This window comes from Pseudophryne corroboree, chromosome 3 (assembly GCF_028390025.1).
Source record: "Pseudophryne corroboree isolate aPseCor3 chromosome 3, aPseCor3.hap2, whole genome shotgun sequence".
Taxonomy (NCBI): Eukaryota; Metazoa; Chordata; class Amphibia; order Anura; family Myobatrachidae; genus Pseudophryne; species Pseudophryne corroboree.
In genome coordinates, this window is record NC_086446.1 from 468,876,727 (window position 1) to 468,896,549 (window position 19,823).

General features: G+C 44.8%; 1 protein-coding gene across 1 annotated transcript in view; it reads right to left on the reverse strand.

Annotated features, from left to right (window-relative positions):
* Positions 1–19,823, reverse strand: part of LOC135056040 (myosin-16-like) — a 580,471-nt gene that overhangs the window by 225,632 nt on the left and 335,016 nt on the right. The window contains exons 12-13 of the mRNA XM_063960763.1: positions 15,969–16,185; positions 7,966–8,102 (exon numbers count right to left, since the gene is read on the reverse strand). Of these exons, the coding sequence (XP_063816833.1) occupies positions 7,966–8,102; positions 15,969–16,185 (354 nt within the window). The remainder of the gene's footprint in view (positions 1–7,965; positions 8,103–15,968; positions 16,186–19,823) is intronic.

The following is a 19,823-nucleotide window of genomic DNA, read 5'->3' on the forward strand; positions in this document are numbered from 1 at the left end:
TAGTGATTATTATTATATCCCGGGTATTAAAAATTATTACCCAGGGTTACAAACTGGATTCAGGAGTTTAACCCTGGCTGTTTGTTTAATCAGCCCTGCCAATTGTTAGGACAGTGGGTTTGTCCCTGTCATATAAAAAAAAGTTATTTAAAAGTGCCATCATGTCTGAAACTTGAGTGCCACTCCTAGATGGGCCAGGTGTTTGTGCCGCACGCTTGTGTCGCTTAGCTTAGTCATAGAGCTACCTCATTGCCCTCTTACTTCTTGGTACATATGGGACAGCTACTTCTTGGCTTGATGTGTTGTTTGGGGACTATTTTTTTTAAAAGTGCCATCCTGTCTGACACCGTATATGTCCAGTGGTACTGCCATTTGATATAATTCCCGTGATACTGGCTTGTAATTCTAGTGATTTTGTCATTTTCTTCCAGTGATTTGGACCAAAAAATAATACCATTGATTAGAACGAATAATTCCTGTGATATTGAGGTGTTTGTGTCGCTTAGCTTAGCCATCCAGTGACCACAGTGCACCTCTTTTTTCTTTTCTTTGCATCATGTGCTGTTTGGGGACTATTTTTTTTAAAAGTGCCATCCTGTCTGACACTTCCGTATATGTCCAGTGGTACTGCCATTTGATATAATTCCCGACATTACTGCCATTTTGTCATTTTCTTCCAGTGATTTGGACCAATAATGCCATTGATTAGAACGAATAATTCCTGTGATACTGGCTTTTAATTCTAGTGATTTTGTCATTTTCTTCCAGTGATTTGGACCAATAATTCCATTGATTATAATGAATAATTCCAGTGATATTGCCTTATAATTCACATGATACTGGAGTCTAATTCTAGATTGGCCAGGTGTTTGTGTCGCTTAGCTTAGACATCCAGCGACCGCCATCCAGCGACCTTGGTGCACCTCTTTTTTTCTTTGCATCATGTGCTGTTTGGGGACTATTTTTTTAAGTGTCATCCTGTCTGACACTGCAGTGCCACTCCTAGATGGGCCAGGTGTTTGTGCCGCCCACTTGGGTCACTTTGCTTAGTCATCCAGCGACCTCTGTGCAAATTTTAGGACTAAAAATAATATTGTGAGGTGTGAGGTGTTCAGAATAGACTGGGCATGAGTGGAAATTATTGTTATTGAGGTTAATAATACTATAGGATCAAAATTACCCCCAAATTCTATGATTTTAGCTGTTTTTGTCAAAAATCACCCGAATCCAAAACACATCCGAATTCAAAACCCAAAAGGGTGGTTTTGCCAAAACGCGTTCGAATCCAAAACACGAACGCGGACCCGAATCCAAAACACAAAACACGAAAAATGCCCGCTGCACATCTCTAGTAATAATAGAATAAGTAGTACTGAACCAACACACATAGAAATATAGTGAGTGGTGATAGATGGATGAAGGGGTACAGTGTAATAAAAGATTGACATATGGTAAAAATATTTTCCCGTGGAATGGTTTCTGAAAGTTAATGATGTCGCTGCTGACCAACCAACCTGTTTTCCTAACGTTCGAGCAAAAACTATATAGTTCGTACACACTAACCAATCTTCATTCCTACAGTAGCTGATTGACGTGTCTGGTCAGAGGAGCGTGAGGACCAATCGTGTCCCTGTATACACTGTCCGTTCATCTGTACACACTACACAATATTAACGACATATCTAGCAGCATGGCCAATGCGATATAGCTGTACTGTAAGCCACTAATAGATGAATTTGGTGTACACACTTTGGTTGCTACAAAACAGCATAATATAATACATTGTACTAAAAAATAAATAAAATGGATGACAATTGAATAGAACAAGGTAATCATCAATAAAAAAAATCATATAAATTACAATGAAAAAAGGCAATAAACAAATGAAAATATAGTGAAAACATAATATTTGTCCAGGGCAGGAGTGATATCAGGCAAATGTGCAGGTATCACTTTAAGCAGTGCACCCTCACAGCTGCTGTTTGCTGCACGGGGCTGGAGGACTATTCCCCCCTCAGAATGCTCCGGGGCAGTCAAAAGTTTGTACACATGCACAGTGCAGCAAAAGGGAGGAGCCGTAAGAGGAAAATTTGGCAGAAACCTCACAAAGCAAGAACAAGGAAGAACGTGGAGAGGCCGCAAAAATGGAAAGAGGAGTCTTGTGGTGCACTTGTGCAGAGAGGAGTACTTGAGGAGAGGAACAGAAGAGAACATAAGGCGGCAAAGGAGACTATTGTTAGGGAAGCACAATGACACCATACACAGAGAGAAGGAATATCTCCACATACAAGCTGTTAGGCAGGCTGATCGTAAAGAAGAGAGTAAGCATCAGGGTGATGATTGCGATTCCCTGTCACTTGTACAGACAGCCTAAAAGATTAGTCTGAGACAGTAACGTAACTTCGTCCGTCACCCATAGGCAAGATAAAAGTTTTTGCCCCCCTCCCCCCCAATGCCACAATAATATACTGTATATCAAACACTCTGGGTAGATAAAACTATTTTTGTGATCATATACATACAAACTATTGTAACATTGATTTGCTTTTAGTATTTGAATGAATCAGTGCTGCATCGCACATTGTAAAGGAACCATCTTGTGGACCCAAACACCTAAATGCAACCTGGGTATGCTGACGTTCAAGCTCTCCAGGAGGAAATCCTTCTTTTTAGTACTTTGGGCATGGGGGGTGATTCAGACCTGATTGCTGCTGTGCGTTTTAAATAATGTGATATGTTTTGTCCAATAGAAAATCAATCTTTGGTCGATTTTGGTATAATTTTTCGGTCAGTTTGCATTCAATTTTGAATGAAACAGACATAAAAACACCAACTTTGCAATACTAAAAATTAACCGTCATCAGTGTCGTCTTAAAATTGACTGCTAGTAATATGCTATTTAGACCCTGAACTACAACGTCGATGTTGGGCAATTTAAATTGATTTTTGAAAATGTATCTGGAAACCGATCTTTAGTTAATATACTCCAATATCTTCCTCTTCCAAATCAGTATGGGATGTAGTTGGCATCCCAACATGTGGGATGCCGGCAGTCAGAAGACCGGCGCTGGAATCCCGACACCCGTCAGAATACAAACGCCGGAATCCTGAGAGTCGACATCCCGAACGTTAGTATGCAGGGGAGGGTTAAATTTAGGCTGTGGGAGGAGGATTAGGGTTAGGCTGCGGGGGAAGTGGGGAGGGTTAGGCTGCAAGAAGGGAGGGTTAGGCTGCGGGAAGAGGCGTTAAGGTATAAAGAAGATTAGAATACTACCTTCTAGGTGCAGGGATTCTGACTGTCGGGACGCCGGTGTCGGTCATGTGACCGCCAGCATTGTCAGCGCTGGTCTCCCATACCCAACCCATCAGTACACCGAAAACACCAGCATTGCATAATGTTACAACTTTCTCTCGCAGCACAAGTACTCTCTGAATAGAAACACTAAATACAATTCCAATTTCTGTCATCATGAGATTTTGCTGCAAAGCCTGCAGGCAATACAAATACTGTAGGTGATTATGTGTTAGTCACCACTTGGAGTAATATGCTGGGGGCTACAAGATGTAGCTACAGGACAACTCCTACATGTATAGTGCTTCACCAAACTGACTCATTTCCCTGGACTTCAATTTAATCTCTTATTAGTGTTGAGCTTTAACAGAGACCTGCTGATTTGCCAGGTTATCTAGATAGGAATAGAAAACTGCAACTAAAATGATGGTTTTGGTTAATGTATCTGCAGGTATATATATATATATATATATATACACACACACACACACACACACACACACACACACACACACACACACACACACACACACACCATCTAGCTGAATACCCGCTATGGAATTTCAAGAATAATCACAAAAAAAAGCGCTGTTACATAAGCAAATTTAATATTGCTGTTAATATTTTTTACATATAAAACTACACATACTGTATAACATTTGTGATATATATGAATAAGATCAACAAATTACTAAAATTAATTAATAATAGATAGATTATTATTATATTGGCATGCCACTTTAATTTTGAAGGACTTCCTTGTAAACGAAATTTTTAGTAGAGATGAGCGGGTTCGGTTCTCAGAGAACCGAACCGTACCGAACTTCACCATTCGAGTCCGGTTCCGAGCCAGGCTCGGGTTTTCCTGCCTGACTCGGAAACCAGAACAAGGCAAAACGTCATCATCCCACTGTCGGATTCTTGCAGGGTTTGGATTCCATATAAGGAGCCGCGCGTCCCCACCATTTTCACTCCGGCATTGGAGAATGTAGAGAGAGGACGTGTCTCCGTCCTCAGTGTCCTCTGTGGTAGTGTCTTGTGCTGTATATGTCCAGTCACAGTGTTTGTGTCCTCTCCTGCCATATGTCCAGTGCTGCTGTATATGTCCAGTCACAGTGGTTGTGTCCTCTTGCTGCCATATGTCCATTCCTGCTGTGTTGTGCTGCATCAATTCAGTGGTGGTGTATTGTGCTGCATCAGTCCAGTGGTAGTGTCCTGTGCATCAGCCATCAGTCATTCCAGTGACCAGGCAGTCACTGTGTTTGTGTCCTCTTGCTGCCATATGTCCATTGCTGCTGTGTTGTGCTTCATCAGTTCAGTGTTGCTGTGTTGTGCTGCATCAGACCAGTGGTAGTGTTTGGCCATCAGTCATTCCAGTGACCAGGCAGTCACAGTGGTATACGCTGCTGCTATATGTCCACTGCTGCAGTATTATAATAATAATAATAATAATAATAATAATAACAACAACAAGTCCCTTACAGTGTTGCTGTGTTGTGCTGCATCAGACCAGTGGTAGTGTCCTGGCCATCAGTCATTCCAGTGACCAGGCAGTCACAGTGGTATACGCTGCTGCTATATGTCCACTGCTGCCGTATAATAATAATAATAATAATAATAATAACAACAACAACAAGTCCCCTAAAGTGGTGCTGTGTTGTGCTGCATCAGACCAGTGGTAGTGTCCTGGCCATCAGTCATTCCAGTGACCAGGCAGTCACAGTGGTATACGCTGCTGCTATATGTCCACTGCTGCCGTATAATAATAATAATAATAACAACAACAACAACAAGTCCCTTACAGTGTTGCTGTGTTGTGCTGCATCAGACCAGTGGTTGTGTCCTAGCCATCAGTCATTCCTGTGCCGCATATTGTGTTATATAATTCCAAAAAAATAATGGAGAACAAAAAATTGGAGGATAAAATAGGGAAAGATCAAGAACCACTTCCTCCTAGTGCTGAAGCTGCTGCCACTAGCCATGACATAGACGATGAAATGCCATCAACGTCGTCTGACAAGGCCGATGCCCAATGTGATAGTAAAGGGCATGTAAAATCCAAAAAGCCAAAGTTCAGTAAAAAGACCCAAAAACATTTTTTAAATGGTCTGAGGAGAAACGTAAACTTGCCAATATGCCATTTATGACACGGAGTGGCAAGGAACGGCTGAGGCCCTGGCCTATGTTCATGACTAGTGGTTCAAAAACATGACGATGGAAGCCCTCATAACTGGGTCACTTTTGTTGGTGTTAGACGTGCGTCTGGTATGCGCCATTAGTGCAGTGGGATTTAGACAATTGATGGAGACATTGTGTCCCTGGTACCAAATCCCATCTAGATTCCACTTCACTAGGCTGGCGATACCATTTAATTCCAGTGATTTGGACGTATAATTTCAGTTATTTTGCAATTTAATTCCAGTGATTTTGCCATTTAATTCCAGTGATTTGGACGTATAATTACAGTGATTTTGCAGTATTAGTACAGTGATTTTGCAGTATAATTCCAGCGATTTTGCCATTTAATTCCAGTGATTTGGACGTATAATTCCAGTGATTTTGCCATTTAACTACAGTGATTTTGCCATTTAATTCCAGTGAGTTGGACATATAATTCCAGTGATTTTGCCATTTAATTCCAGTGATTTGGACATATAATTCCAGTGATTTTTTCCATTTAATTCCAGTGATCCTGCCGTATATTTCCAGTAATCCTGCCGTATAATTACAATGATCCTGCCGTATAAATCCAGTGATCCTGCCGTATAATTACAGTGGTACTGGCGTATAAATCCAGTCCAGTGATACTGCCGTATATATATATATATATATATACCCTGTTGCAAAGCCGATTACTGAGGCCATAACAACTATGCTGGTGTTAGACGTGCGTCCGGTATCCACCATTAGTGCAGTGGGACTGCAGTGCCAATCCTAGATGGGCCAGGTGTTTGTGCTGCACACTTGTGTCGCTTAGCTTAGTCATACAGCGACCTCATTGCCCTCTTTTACTTCTTGGCATGATGTGCTATCTGGGGACTATTTTTTTAAAGTGCCATTCTGTCTGACACTTCCGTATATGTCCAGTGGTACTGCCATTTAATTCCAGTGATTTAATTCCAGTGATTTGGACGTATAATTACAGTGATTTTGCAGTATAATTCCAATGATTTTGCAGTATAATTACAGTGATTTTGCCATTTAATTCCAGCGATTTTGCCATTTAATTCCAGTGATTTCGATGTATAATTATAGTGATTTGGTCATATAATTCCAGTGATTTGGACTTATAATTACAGTGATCTGGATGTATAATTACAGTGATTTGGATGTATAATTCCAGTGATTTTGCCATTTAATTCCAGTGATTTGGACGTATAATTCCAGTGATTTGGATGTATAAATCCAGTGGGAATTGTTTGTGTCGCTTGGCTTAGTCATACAGCTACCTCATTGCACCTCTTCTACATCTTTGCATGAGGTGCTGTTTGGGGCCATCCTGTCTGACACTGCAGTGCCACTCCTAGATGGGCCAGATGTTTGTGCCGCACACTTGTGTCGCTTGGCTTAGTCATACAGCAGCCTCGGTGCACCTCTTTTTCTTCTTTGCATCATGTGCTGTTTGGGGACTAGTTTTTGAATAGTGCCATCTTGTCTGCAACTGCAGTGCCACTCCTAGATGGGCCAGGTGTTTGTGCCACACACTTGTGTCGCTTAGCTTGGTCATGCAGCTACCACGGTGCAACTTTTAGGCCAAAAAACAATATTGTGAGGTGTTCAGAATAGACTGGAAATGAGTGGAAATGAATGTTATTGAGGTTAATAATACCGTAGGAGCAAAATTACCACCAAATTCTGTGATTGTAGCTGTTTTTATGTTTTTTTTTGCAAAAATCATCCAGATCCAAAACCAAAACACGAAAGTGGAATTAGAACCAAAACCAAAAAACAAAACACGAAAAGTGCCAGCCGCACATCTCTAATTTTTAGTCTTTCCTTCAGGCTGGAGAATGGCCTGGATGTCAGAGGAGCCGACTCTGGAACAAGCAACATACAACTGGCCATGGGAGAAGCAGTCACTCCTCAAATCCACACCAGCCACTTTCAAACTCTGCCCCTGAGCTCTGTTACTGGTCATGGCATAGAAGACCTTTACCGGGAAGTGCAGCCGTTTGAACTGGAAATGGTAGTCTGATAGGATCAGAGGGATTCTGGGAATGAAGACAGTCTCTCCTGGCCGATGCCTGTGAATATTATCGCTTCATTTACATGTTTGTGCAGAGTCTTCACCTGCAGCCTGGTACCATTACACAGTTTGGATGTCTGTAGTCTCTGTGTCTTATTTTCTGGACAAAAGGATATACCTAAAGTTAACTGGTTAGTTTATCACAGAAGATCAGCAATTAGACTTACAACATGACATGCTTCGTCCACCGCTGCCAAGGAAGGTTAGGGTTAGGCACTAGGGGACGGCTAGGGTTAGGCTGCTGGATGGGAAGGTTGGGGTTAGGCTCAGGGGGGGAGGGTTAGGCTGTGGGGAAGGGTTAGCATACGTACTAAAATGTGTTGGGATTCTGATTGTTGGGATGCCACTGTCCGTATTTTGACCGCCGGCATCCTCAGTGTCGAGATCCCATATCCAACCCATTTACCAGATCATCATTGTCACATACCTCCAAAGTGGCTTCTGCTTCTTCATAAGCAACTTGCATCTCCTCTTTCTCCATCTCCACTTTCTTCTTTGATTTCTGGAGTTCGTGAACATTTTTCCCAGCATCACGAAGTTGATCTGACAAGTCAGCATTCTCCTCTATAAATAAAAGGGCAGAAAAATGTATTTCCAAAATAAGCAAATCACTTTTTTTCTACTTTACTGTTCATACTGAAATATAATTGAACCTTGCATATTTTATTTGGAAATAATTTGATTGTTTTTAAACCTGTAGCAGTCACTGTTACTGGAGCATATGTAATAGGGTCCGAGTTTGCCGAAAGTGCGGGATGCCGGCCTATCTTGGATATTTTTTTAAAGCGGCAATCATTTAAAAAGGTATTGTTTTGCCTTGTAAATGAAGGATTGGCACTTTAAAAAAAATGTCAGAGATCGGCCTGCATCCCACACCCCCGGCAAACTCGGACCCTATTACATAAGCCCAACTATGTCTGTGCTTAAAGGATTAGCATATGGAACAAAGCTCTTTCACATTCAGCAACACACCCTGTAAAAAAACCTCTTCTGTTATGTAGGTTCCACCTAATATTTAGTGAGGGTCTCTTCCATAGGAATTCCACCATTACAAGACCTCATACTCTCAACTTCTACAGCTATGAGAATCCATTGCTTTGGGAACTGATTTTATGAACGGTATACACTGTGTTATGGATGGTATTAGTGGGAAAGCAGCAGCTGATAGAATTGACAGCTGCTTCTGTCCAATCAGGGGCCAATTTCACAAGTTTGTGGACTATGGGGGAGATGTAGCAGGCCCTGGAGAGAGATAAATTAGAGAAGTTGCAGAAGTAACAAATCAGCTTCTGTAATTTATCAAGCAGGATTCAGTATGATTTCCCGATGGACAGGATGTCAATGGTGAGAATACCGACTGCAGCATCCTGTCCATCAGAATCCCGACAATCCCCTCTAAAGTACACTAACCTTCCTCTGCCCCCTACCCTAATCCTCCTTTGTGGGTGCCTAAACCTAACCCTCCCAGATGGTGCCTAACCCTAACCCTCCCGGGTGGTGCCTAGCCCAAACCCTCTCTTCCCCGCTGCCTAAACCTAACCCTCCCCGCTTCATGCCTAACCCTAACCTCCCCTTCTATGTGCCCAAACCTAACCCTCCCTCCCTGGTTCCTAACCCTAACATTCCCGGTCCTGCACCCTAACCCCCCTTCTCCTGCCTATACCTAACCACCACCCCTCCCCCGTGTGCGCGGCAGGATGCCAGTGCGTCATGTTGTCAGGATGATCGGGATGCCGGCTGTTGGTATTGTGACGCCGGTGTCCCATGCAGCATTGGTATCTAAACGCCGGGATTGCATCCTCCTTCGGGATCCTGGCATCGGTATATTGACCACTGGGATCCCGTCCGTTGGGAAGCTAACTTCTTCCCATCAAGCACAGTATTTGAAATAACATAAGCTACTGTAATTGCTTGCTTTGGGCAACAAATCGAGTTAGGGGTCTATGTACTAAGCCTTGGAGAAAGATAATGTGGACGGAGATAACATACCAGCCAAAAAGCTCCTCTCTTTTTTTAAACACAGCCTGTAACAAGGCAGTTAGGAGATGTTTGGCTGTTACTTTATCTCTCTCCACATTATCACTCTCCAAGACTTAGTACATAGAGCATTTTATTTCTCGAAGAGGCTTGATATATCTCTCCAACTGTGAATACAAGGTAATCATAGGGTTTGCAGTAGAGATCTTCATGAAACCATTATTTATAGAGGCACCTTCTAAAGGGATAGAGCTCTCTCAGCAGTGCTGATAATGACAGAATATTCTGGACTTTGAATTGAGCAGGGTATGGGATGCTAGCGCATGGGATGCCGGTGGTCAGAAGACCGAAAGTGGCTTCCCGATGCACTGAATCCCGAAACCTGCTAGGTAAGTATTCTAACCCTTTTCCCCAGTCCCCCTAACTCACTGAACCTACAGTCTAACCATAACCCTCCCCCTCGGCAGAATAACTGTAACCCCCCCTTAGCAGGAACATGCAGTGAGATAAATGGCTGAGGAGGCACTGGCTAGTACCAGGGCCAGTTTTACACATTGGGCGGGATGTACTAAAGCAAAAATGCGGTAAAAGAAGCAACCCGCCGACACCGTCGACACCGCCGCAGACGCCGACCCCCCTCCCCCCCAGCTTACCTTCCTCCAGGCTGCCCTGGACCCGGAAGGTAATCTCCTCCTCCCCCTAGCAACGCAGACGGACGTCCTTCCGGCTGCAGGGGGGAGGAGGAGGCACCGGGGGCAGCCTGCTGCTGCTTCCCGGCATCTAGCCTGTGTGGGGACCCCATGGAGGTGACGGAGACCCCCCGCAGACCACCTAACAGGTATCGCGGGGGGCCTCCGTCACCGCATCGCGATGTTGATCGCATATGTTAGTACATATGCGATCAACATCGCTGCGGTAACCGGCGATGGGCGGCGATGTATGTTAATACATCCTGCCCATTATGAGCCAAAGGGTTCGTGTGGGCATTGTACAAAGATGCAGCAGCTGCTGGAAATTTGGTGAGTGTTGATCAGAGATGTCAATAGAGATGGCAGGTTGATTTACAGAAGGAGTTTATTGTAGGTAACAATGCTCTATGGCCCAGAATATATATTTTAGAGAATGCAAATCTAAAATAACCAAACATCTATCAAATAATAGGTTCTCTAGATAATCCTTAGCCATGGTGTTCACTGCAACGCTTACTCATCTAAAGGCACAAAAACAGTGCCTTAAGAATTTTGTGTTATGTTGTGAAGAATCTCAAGTGCTTACCCCTTGTTTCCGTAAATCACAAATCTATAAGATCTTAATGGAGTTACATTGTATTTATTTTTTTTAATGCGTAGTTCCTTCTACTCTCCTGAAGTACCCCTGATGGAATCCACAAATGGAAGATTAAACTTGCAAACCAGAGTCCACCACTACATCTTAAAGCAGACGAATTTCTGAATAGAAATGAGGAGGTATAAGAATCCTAGGAGTTTTCCTATTGGTTAATGTGATAGCCTTGTTGCCGGGCTGAATTTAGTGGTTTGGGTGTCTGCCACTCTAGTTAGGTTGGCCTATAGGGTGTAAGAAAGGGATGGCACAGTTAGGGTATTTAAGTAGAAGCTGGTCATGAGGACAGCCTCTTTTTGCTTTAATTTGGAGTGCATCCCTGCTGGATGAGTATCAATGTTCTCAGTTTCCTGTGGCTGCTCTCCCCTTTCCTATCTCTATTTAATTTCATTTCTTTTTATTCCCCTTTCTTCCTTTTGTTCCTTGTTCCTTTTTGTTTCCCCCCTTTTCTAAAGTTTCTTCTTTCTCCCCACCCATACCCTCCTCCCTCATTGGACTCACCGCTCTGACCCCCCCCCGCCCTTTAGCAGATTCGGCCCCTGCAGTGGTGTCCCGATTGCGGGGTCCCCGCCAGTGCCATCGTCTCCCGCGGCTGCCCATGCTCCCCTTCAGGCGGCTGCTTCCGCCTTGGCGTCACGAGCCGCACCACCGGTGCCTGTTTCGGCGGCGGCCTAGTGACAAACACCCTCCCGCCCGTGGCTGTCCTGGGCGGTGAGAGCTCTGTTGTTCAGCTCCTTCACTGCCCAGCTACAGCTGCTGTTTGTGTCCCAGAGGGGAGCCGCACGGCCGTGGCTCCCGCTGGTGTAGCTGCGGCTGCTCCACTTGGCATGCTCAAGATGGGGCGGGGTATTTGCTGGGGTCTGGTCTGGGGGCTCCCGTATTGGTGGCTCTGATGCCCACTAGTACGGCGTGTGTGCCAGCCATTTTCAATGCAGCTGACATTTTAGGTCCGGCCACCGGCCCTCTGGGGGCAGCGGGCCGGAGACCTTATTTTTGTTTAATGCTGCATGCGTCCTCAGTAGCTTTGGGATGCTTGCTTGTTCCCACTTTGTGTTCTGCACTATATCACATGGATGGTCGTTAGCGGGGGGTTCTGCCGGTTTACACCCTGTCGGTCCGGTCCAGGCACTGCAGCAGGTGACTAGGAGTTTATCCCACTGCCTCGGTAGCTCCGGGTGCTTCCATGGCCCCTCCCTCTGTTGGCCCTTGTTTTTTTCCCTATTGGGCCATGCCTTATGCAGGACCTTTGCATTGGGTAATGCCCCCCTCCCTGTCTGGATCAGCAGGCCCCTCCATTATGTCGCCCGGCCGGACTTCCGCCCCTCCTTTCTCTGTTTTTGCTACTTTCCCTCCCCCAACCTTGCATGCCTTCTTTGCAGTGGCCCCCCAGCATCCCGCCCCTCCCATGCCTGTGGGTCCGCCTACTCTCACCCTGCTACCTGGGAGACTTCTTGGCAGCTTGGTGTAATTGGGTGTCTTGCATAGCGATGGTAGATGGAAATACTCTGCTTACCTGTCATATTTGCGCGGCAATATGCTGTAGTTTTGCGATCCCTGCGGTGACCCAAAAACATAGTTTACCTCTCAGTTGCGGAATGGTTAGCATTCGGCAACTGAGGGTGTGCGTGGTGCCTTTTTATTTTTCCTCCTGGGTGCCATGATTTGACCCCTTTGGTTCATAGGAGGTTGTTTTGTTTTGCCCCCTTACTCGGGTTCTGTTTCCATTTCCCTGCAGCTTTATAGTTTGCATGCTGTTGAGTGATTGGGGGTCATTCCGAGTTGTTAGCTCGCAAGTTGCTTTTAGCAGCTTTGCACACGCTAAGCCGCCGCCTACTGGGAGTGAATCTTAGCTTATCAAAATTGCGAACGAAAGATTAGCAGAATTGCGAATAGACACTTCTTAGCAGTTTCTGAGTAGCTCCAGACTTACTCGGCATCTGCGATCAGTTCAGTCAGTTTCGTTCCTGGTTTGACGTCACAAACACACCCAGCGTTCGCCCAGACACTCCTCCGTTTCTCCAGCCACTCCCGCGTTTTTCCCAGAAACGGTAGCGTTTTTTTCGCACACACCCATAAAACGTCCAGTTTCCGCCCAGAAACACCCACTTTCTGTCAATCACATTACGATCACCAGAACGAAGAAAAAAACCTCGTAATGCCGTGAGTAAAATACCTAACTGCATAGCAAATTTACTTGGCGCAGTCGCACTGCGGACATTGCGCATGCGCATTAGCGACTAATCGCTCCGTTGCAAGAAAAAAATAATGAGCGAACAACTCGGAATGACCCCCATTGTTTGTTATTCAAAACTTGGTTTTGGGGCGGTGACTCCTGGTTTTGGGTGTATGTTTAATTTTCAGCTGTAGAGGGTTCCTCAGGGCCAGTGTGGTTGGTTGGCCATTCGTATATTTTTGGGCCGAGCGTCATGGGCTGGCTAGAAGGGCCGAATGGCTTTTAGGAGGGTGCCGGGCGCACTTGATTGGAGTTCGGGGGCTTTGTTGTGAGGCCTTGCTGGGTTTGTTGTTTTCTGATGGACTGTGGGGGGTTCCTGAGTGGTTAGTCCTTCATATAAGGGGCATCTATCTGGGTCGCTTGCAAGGTGTGTAGTTGTTGTCCATATACAGACGGCAATGTCGGCAGCCACTGCGCTTTGCCCGTCGGTGCAGATTATGGGTCATATGTGGTGCTGAGGTTGGTCTTTACTGGCGCTCGTAAGCGCAAGGCTTTGTAGCGTGCGCAATGTACGTTTACGTGGCGGTGATCAATTTGTTCAGTCCATTGGTGGTTCAGTAGTTTGGCATAGTTTTCTAGGGGCTTATACGGCTCGGCTCTTTTTGGTCCATCGGAGTGCCTCTTAATGCCTTGGGGCTTGGTTTGTTTATCAAAGATTTGTTGTCGTTTTTGGATTGACTTGCCTTTTGGTGGCGGTGTCAGGGCCTTCGGCGCCTGCCTATGCTGTAGTCTCAGAGGCCTACTGTGGCACAAAATGTCGTCACCTACCCTCTGATTACTTGTCGAGTCTGTCCTGCTCAGTGCAGGGGACCTGGACGCCCTTTGTGCGGGAGCGTTTCAGTCTTGGCCCATGAGCAGGGCCGTCTTTTTGTATGGGCTCAATGGCAAGTTGCCCAATGGCCCCAGGAGTATAAGGGCACTAGGCTGATAAGTGATGGTCCCTGTTTTCCAGGGGTACCAGATTTGTAAAAATCATCCCTGGGGAACAAGAGATATCCAACTTCAAAGCAGTGGTTCCCATCCGAGCCTGTTAATTGCTCTTCTCAGCCAGATATCTTGGGTTCTGTCTGACTTAGAGTTTTTCTGAGGGTATACTCCAAAATCTGGGACTCTCCCCTTTTGGTGGACATATGCAGCTTGTGTCTACTATGTCCAGAACCAGAGATATCATCCTTCCAGCAGCTGGTCCCTGCTCCAGCTCCACACGTCTGGTATGTAGTTTTACATATTCGTCGGTAGATTGCTCTGGCTCTTGAACTCTGATCCCCAAGTTCCCAGTACCTCCTGAAAGATGGGACTCTCTAGTTTTTTCATCCCATTGAAAGCTAAGAAATCTATTTCCAGGAACTGGAGATATCTGCAGTCAAGTAACCTGCCCTCCCACCAGAAAATTATGAATATTAAGCCCAATCCACTATCCACCCCTCCTCTACATATTAAACACTCCCACAATCCTGGAAGTCATGTACTGGGGCCCCTTCATTCAACCCAATGCCCCCTTCTACAGTTTAGTGTTCTCCCTCCCGCCCCATCTCCCATGATCTGTGCAGTAAAGGAGTAATTAGCAGAAATTACTGAGAAATTACATGCTGAGCAGAGGATAGAACACAACCTACCGCCCGCGTCACATCAAAGCTGCTGCCACTCCTACTGCTGGAGGATGGGTAGAGGCCCCAGTGAATTGCTTTGCCCAGGGGCCTACACTGCTGTTAAGATGGCCCTGCCCATGAGGTGTGGTGAGTCCCTGTGGTGCTAGTGCCTCATTGCAGGAAGGACGTGACAATAGACAAGGCTAGAACTGAGATTGCAGCGTCTCCTGATCACCTTTACCTAGTAGGTCAATCACATTTGGAATAAATAGCTGTGACCTTTAAGCCAAGCCGTTTATGTGTCAGTGTCAATTATTTGTGTCTGTGTCATCTATTTTAGGGTTAAGTTAATCATTAATGGTCAAAATGGTAATGGTTACAGGTTGGTCATGTTAAGTACTGATTTCATTGAGAAAATGAGGTTTAACGGTTATACGGCTTTAATGATGTTTAGGAATACGCCTATGGAGCTTTTAATTATTTAGTTAGGCAGCATAATGGCATTTGAAAATCATTGTAAATATTGTCAGCCTTCACATGCCATGGCACTGATCTGGTTAATGATGCGTAACTGTGCTGTTAAGGAGCAGACCTGATGTACCACAGCCAACTTTGGCTCATCAGGATTCCTACAGCACAGAAAAAGAGGGATTCCCACCAAACAGGTAGCAAAGCCTAGGGATTTTTTTAAAGAATAAAGCAAAAAGCACAATATACAAAAAAGACACAATTGAAAAAGATATTACTGTATATTGGGGGTCATTCCGAGTTGTTCGCTCGTTGCCGATTTTCGCTATACTGCGATTAGTCGCTTACTGCGCATGCGCAAGGTTCGCAGAGAGCATGCGCTTAGTTATTTTACACAAAAGTTAGGTATTTTACTCACGGCGTAACAAAGTTTTTTCATCGTTCTGCTGATCGGTGAGTGATTGACAGGAAGTGGGTGTTTCTGAGCGGAAATTGACCGTTTTTTGGGATTGTGCGGAAAAACGCAGGCGTTTCAGGGAAAAACGCGGGAGTGTCTGGAGAAACGGGGGAGTGTCTGGCCGAACGCTGGGTGTGTTTGTGACGTCAAACCAGGAACGAAACTGACTGAACTGATCGCAATGTAGTAGTTAGTCTCGAGCTACTCAGAAAATGCTACGAATTTTCTATTCGCAATTCTGCTAATCTTTCTGCTATGCTAAGATACACTCCCAGAGGGCGGCGGCTTAGCGTGTGCAATGCTGCTAAAAGCAGCTAGCGAGCGAACAAGTCGGAATGAATGCCCTTGTGATTTCCAATTCTCACCTTGAAGTGCTCTGTTCTCCCGCTTTAGTGAAGTCAGCTGCTCTTTTGTCTCTTCAAATGCAGTTTTTATTTTAAAAAGGTCTGTGGCGTAGAGGCGACATTCTTTCTGTGAACCCTCTAGTTCTCCATTAATCTCCTCGTACTTTTGACGCCATTCCAGAATTTGCTTATCAAGCAGCCGTTGCCTTTTGTCCAAAGCCATTGTTTCGGCATTAGTCTGGATCAAAGAGAAAAGTTTTGTTCATGTGTCTCAGGGCTTGTTCACACCTACTGTAGCTATTGTTTTTTTCTGCTTTTCACACATTTAACACATGAAAAAAATGTTAGAACGCATCATCTTGTACCCCCATTTAGTCACAGTTTGTAGTGGATTCTACCTCTGAGTTTAACATGAAACATAGCATGAAACAATTTATGTATTATTTACATTTAAGGGGGGGTACTCACAGAGAGATCCGTGCTTAAAATCTAAGCAATCTGACTACATTGCTTAGATTTTAAGCACAGATCACTCGTGTGTACCCCCCACAGCGATAGTCCGCGCATCGCTATCGCCGCTGCTAGATTGAGCCTGCATGCAGGCCAATCTAGCACGTCGCTCTTTTCACCCGCTGGGTGAAATGAGCGGCCCCCCGTCCTCCCCCGCATCGCTCAGCACATATCGCGCTGTGCTGAGCGGCGGGAGAGATGTGTGCTGAGCGGTTCGCTCAGCACACATCTCTCCCGTGTATACCAGCCTAAAGTATAAAAGATGGAATAAAAACATGGTCCCTTTAATTGTTGTAATAGCTAAATAAGGGTATATAGAGGAGAGAATATTGAAAGTAATAAGAAAGGCTTGTGCAACTATGATCTGACTTTTGAAAGCTGGAAACATGCGTTAAAGTAAAGCTCTAAAAAGAGGGACCATAAGATTAATCGCTAGAGTTATAAGGGCCTATTTATCAAATGGAGAAGATCCCTATTTACCATTATGGTAATCGGTCATCGGTGGGTATCGCAGAAGTGGCCATCAGTGGGTATCACCAAGATGGCCATCTCAGGGGTTCTCCAGCAGTAGCTTCCCCGTGCGCAGCATGTGGAAGCTATCTTCCTAATAGTTATGAAAGGTTCTCTTATGCTAGCTCTATCTGAGGATGGTGATAGCAGATGCCATTGATCTAAAAAAATGCTTTATTATTAAAATAAAGCATTTTTTTCCATCTGGTATAGCCAGAACTTTGCGGGGCCCATAGCAACATTTCCCAATGCTTCTAGAGAGACAACTCTCTAGCAGTTGTCATTTTATGCCCCATAATAGTGGCCTAGTTAATGTTATGAGTGCAATAATTTATTTTATCAACCACAGTAGTGCACTGGTTCATGTCATTTCTTATTGAAGGGTGGCCACTACACATTATACAACACTGTACTAGAGATGAGCGGGTTCGGTTTCTCTGAATCCGAACCCGCACGAACTTCATGTTTTTTTTCACGGGTCCGAGCGACTCGGATCTTCCCGCCTTGCTCGGTTAACCCGAGCGCGCCCGAACGTCATCATGACGCTGTCGGATTCTCGCGAGACTCGGATTCTATATAAGGAGCCGCGCGTCGCCGCCATTTTCACACGTGCATTGAGATTGATAGGGAGAGGACGTGGCTGGCGTCCTCTCCATTTAGATTAGGAGAGAGAGAGAGAGATTGACCTGAGGCTGATACTGTAGAAGAGAGTGCAGAGTTTAGTGACTGACCACAGTGACCACCAGCAGTGCAGTTGTTTTATTTAATATATCCGTTCTCTGCCTGAAAAAAACGGTACACACAGTGACTCAGTCACATACCATATCTGTGTGCACTGCTCAGCCCAGTGTGCTGCATGCCTGCATCATCTATGTATATATTATATATCTGACTGTGCTCAGCTCACACAGCTTATAATTGTGGGGGAGACTGGGGAGCACTGCAGTGCCAGTTATAGCAGGAGCCAGGAGTACAAGACAGTCACATACCATATCTGTGTGCACTGCTCAGCCCAGTGTGCTGCATCATCTATGTATATATATTATATATCTGACTGTGCTCAGCTCACACAGCTTATAATTGTGGGGGAGACTGGGGAGCACTGCAGTGCCAGTTATAGGTTATAGCAGGAGCCAGGAGTACATATTATATTAAAATTAAACAGTGCACACTTTTGCTGCAGGAGTGCCACTGCCAGTGTGACTGACCAGTGACCTGACCACACTGACCACCAGTATAGTTAGTAGTATACTATATTGTGATTGCCTGAAAAAGTTAAACACTCGTCGTGTGACTTCACTTGTGTGGTGTTTTTTTTTTTATTCTATTAAAAACTCATTCTGCTGACAGACAGTGTCCAGCAGGTCCGTCATTATATAATATATATACCTGTCCGGCTGCAGTAGTGATATATATATATTTTTTATATCATTATTTATCATCCAGTCGCAGCAGACACAGTACGGTAGTTCACGGCTGTAGCTACCTCTGTGTCGGCACTCGGCAGTCCATCCATAATTGTATACCACCTACCCGTGGTTTTTTTTTCTTTCTTCTTTATACATACATACTACTACATCTCTTTATCAACCAGTCTATATTAGCAGCAGACACAGTACAGTACGGTAGTTCACGGCTGTGGCTACCTCTGTGTCGGCACTCGGCAGTCCGTCCATAATTGTATACCACCTAACCGTGGTTTTTTTTTCTTTCTTCTTTATACATACATACTACGACATCTCTTTATCAACCAGTCTATATTAGCAGCAGACACAGTACAGTACGGTAGTTCACGGCTGTGGCTACCTCTGTGTCGGCACTCGGCAGTCCGTCCATAATTGTATACCACCTAACCGTGGTTTTTTTTTCTTTCTTCTTCATACATACATACTACGACATCTCTTTATCAACCAGTCTATATTAGCAGCAGACACAGTACAGTACGGTAGTTCACGGCTGTGGCTACCTCTGTGTCGGCACTCGTCAGTCCGTCCATAATTGTATACCACCTAACCGTGTTTTTTTTTTCTTTCTTCTTTATACATACATACTACGACATCTCTTTATCAACCAGTCTATATTAGCAGCAGACACAGTACAGTACGGTAGTTCACGGCTGTGGCTACCTCTGTGTCGGCACTCGGCAGTCCGTCCATAATTGTATACCACCTAACCGTGGTTTTTTTTTCTTTCTTCTTCATACATACATACTACGACATCTCTTTATCAACCAGTCTATATTAGCAGCAGACACAGTACAGTACGGTAGTTCACGGCTGTGGCTACCTCTGTGTCGGCACTCGGCAGTCCGTCCATAATTGTATACCACCTACCCGTGGTTTTTTTTTCTTTCTTCTTTATACATACATACTACTACATCTCTTTATCAACCAGTCTATATTAGCAGCAGACACAGTACAGTACGGTAGTTCACGGCTGTGGCTACCTCTGTGTCGGCACTCGGCAGTCCGTCCATAATTGTATACCACCTACCCGTGGTTTTTTTTTCTTTCTTCTTCATACATACATACTACGACATCTCTTTATCAACCAGTCTATATTAGCAGCAGACACAGTACAGTACGGTAGTTCACGGCTGTGGCTGCCTCTGTGTCGGCACTCGGCAGTCCGTCCATAATTGTATACCACCTAACCGTGGTTTTTTTTTCTTTCTTCTTCATACATACATACTACGACATCTCTTTATCAACCAGTCTATATTAGCAGCAGACACAGTACGGTAGTTCACGGCTGTAGCTACCTCTGTGTCGGCACTCGGCAGTCCGTCCATAATTGTATACTAGTATCCATCCATCTCCATTGTTTACCTGAGGTGCCTTTTAGTTGTGCCTATTA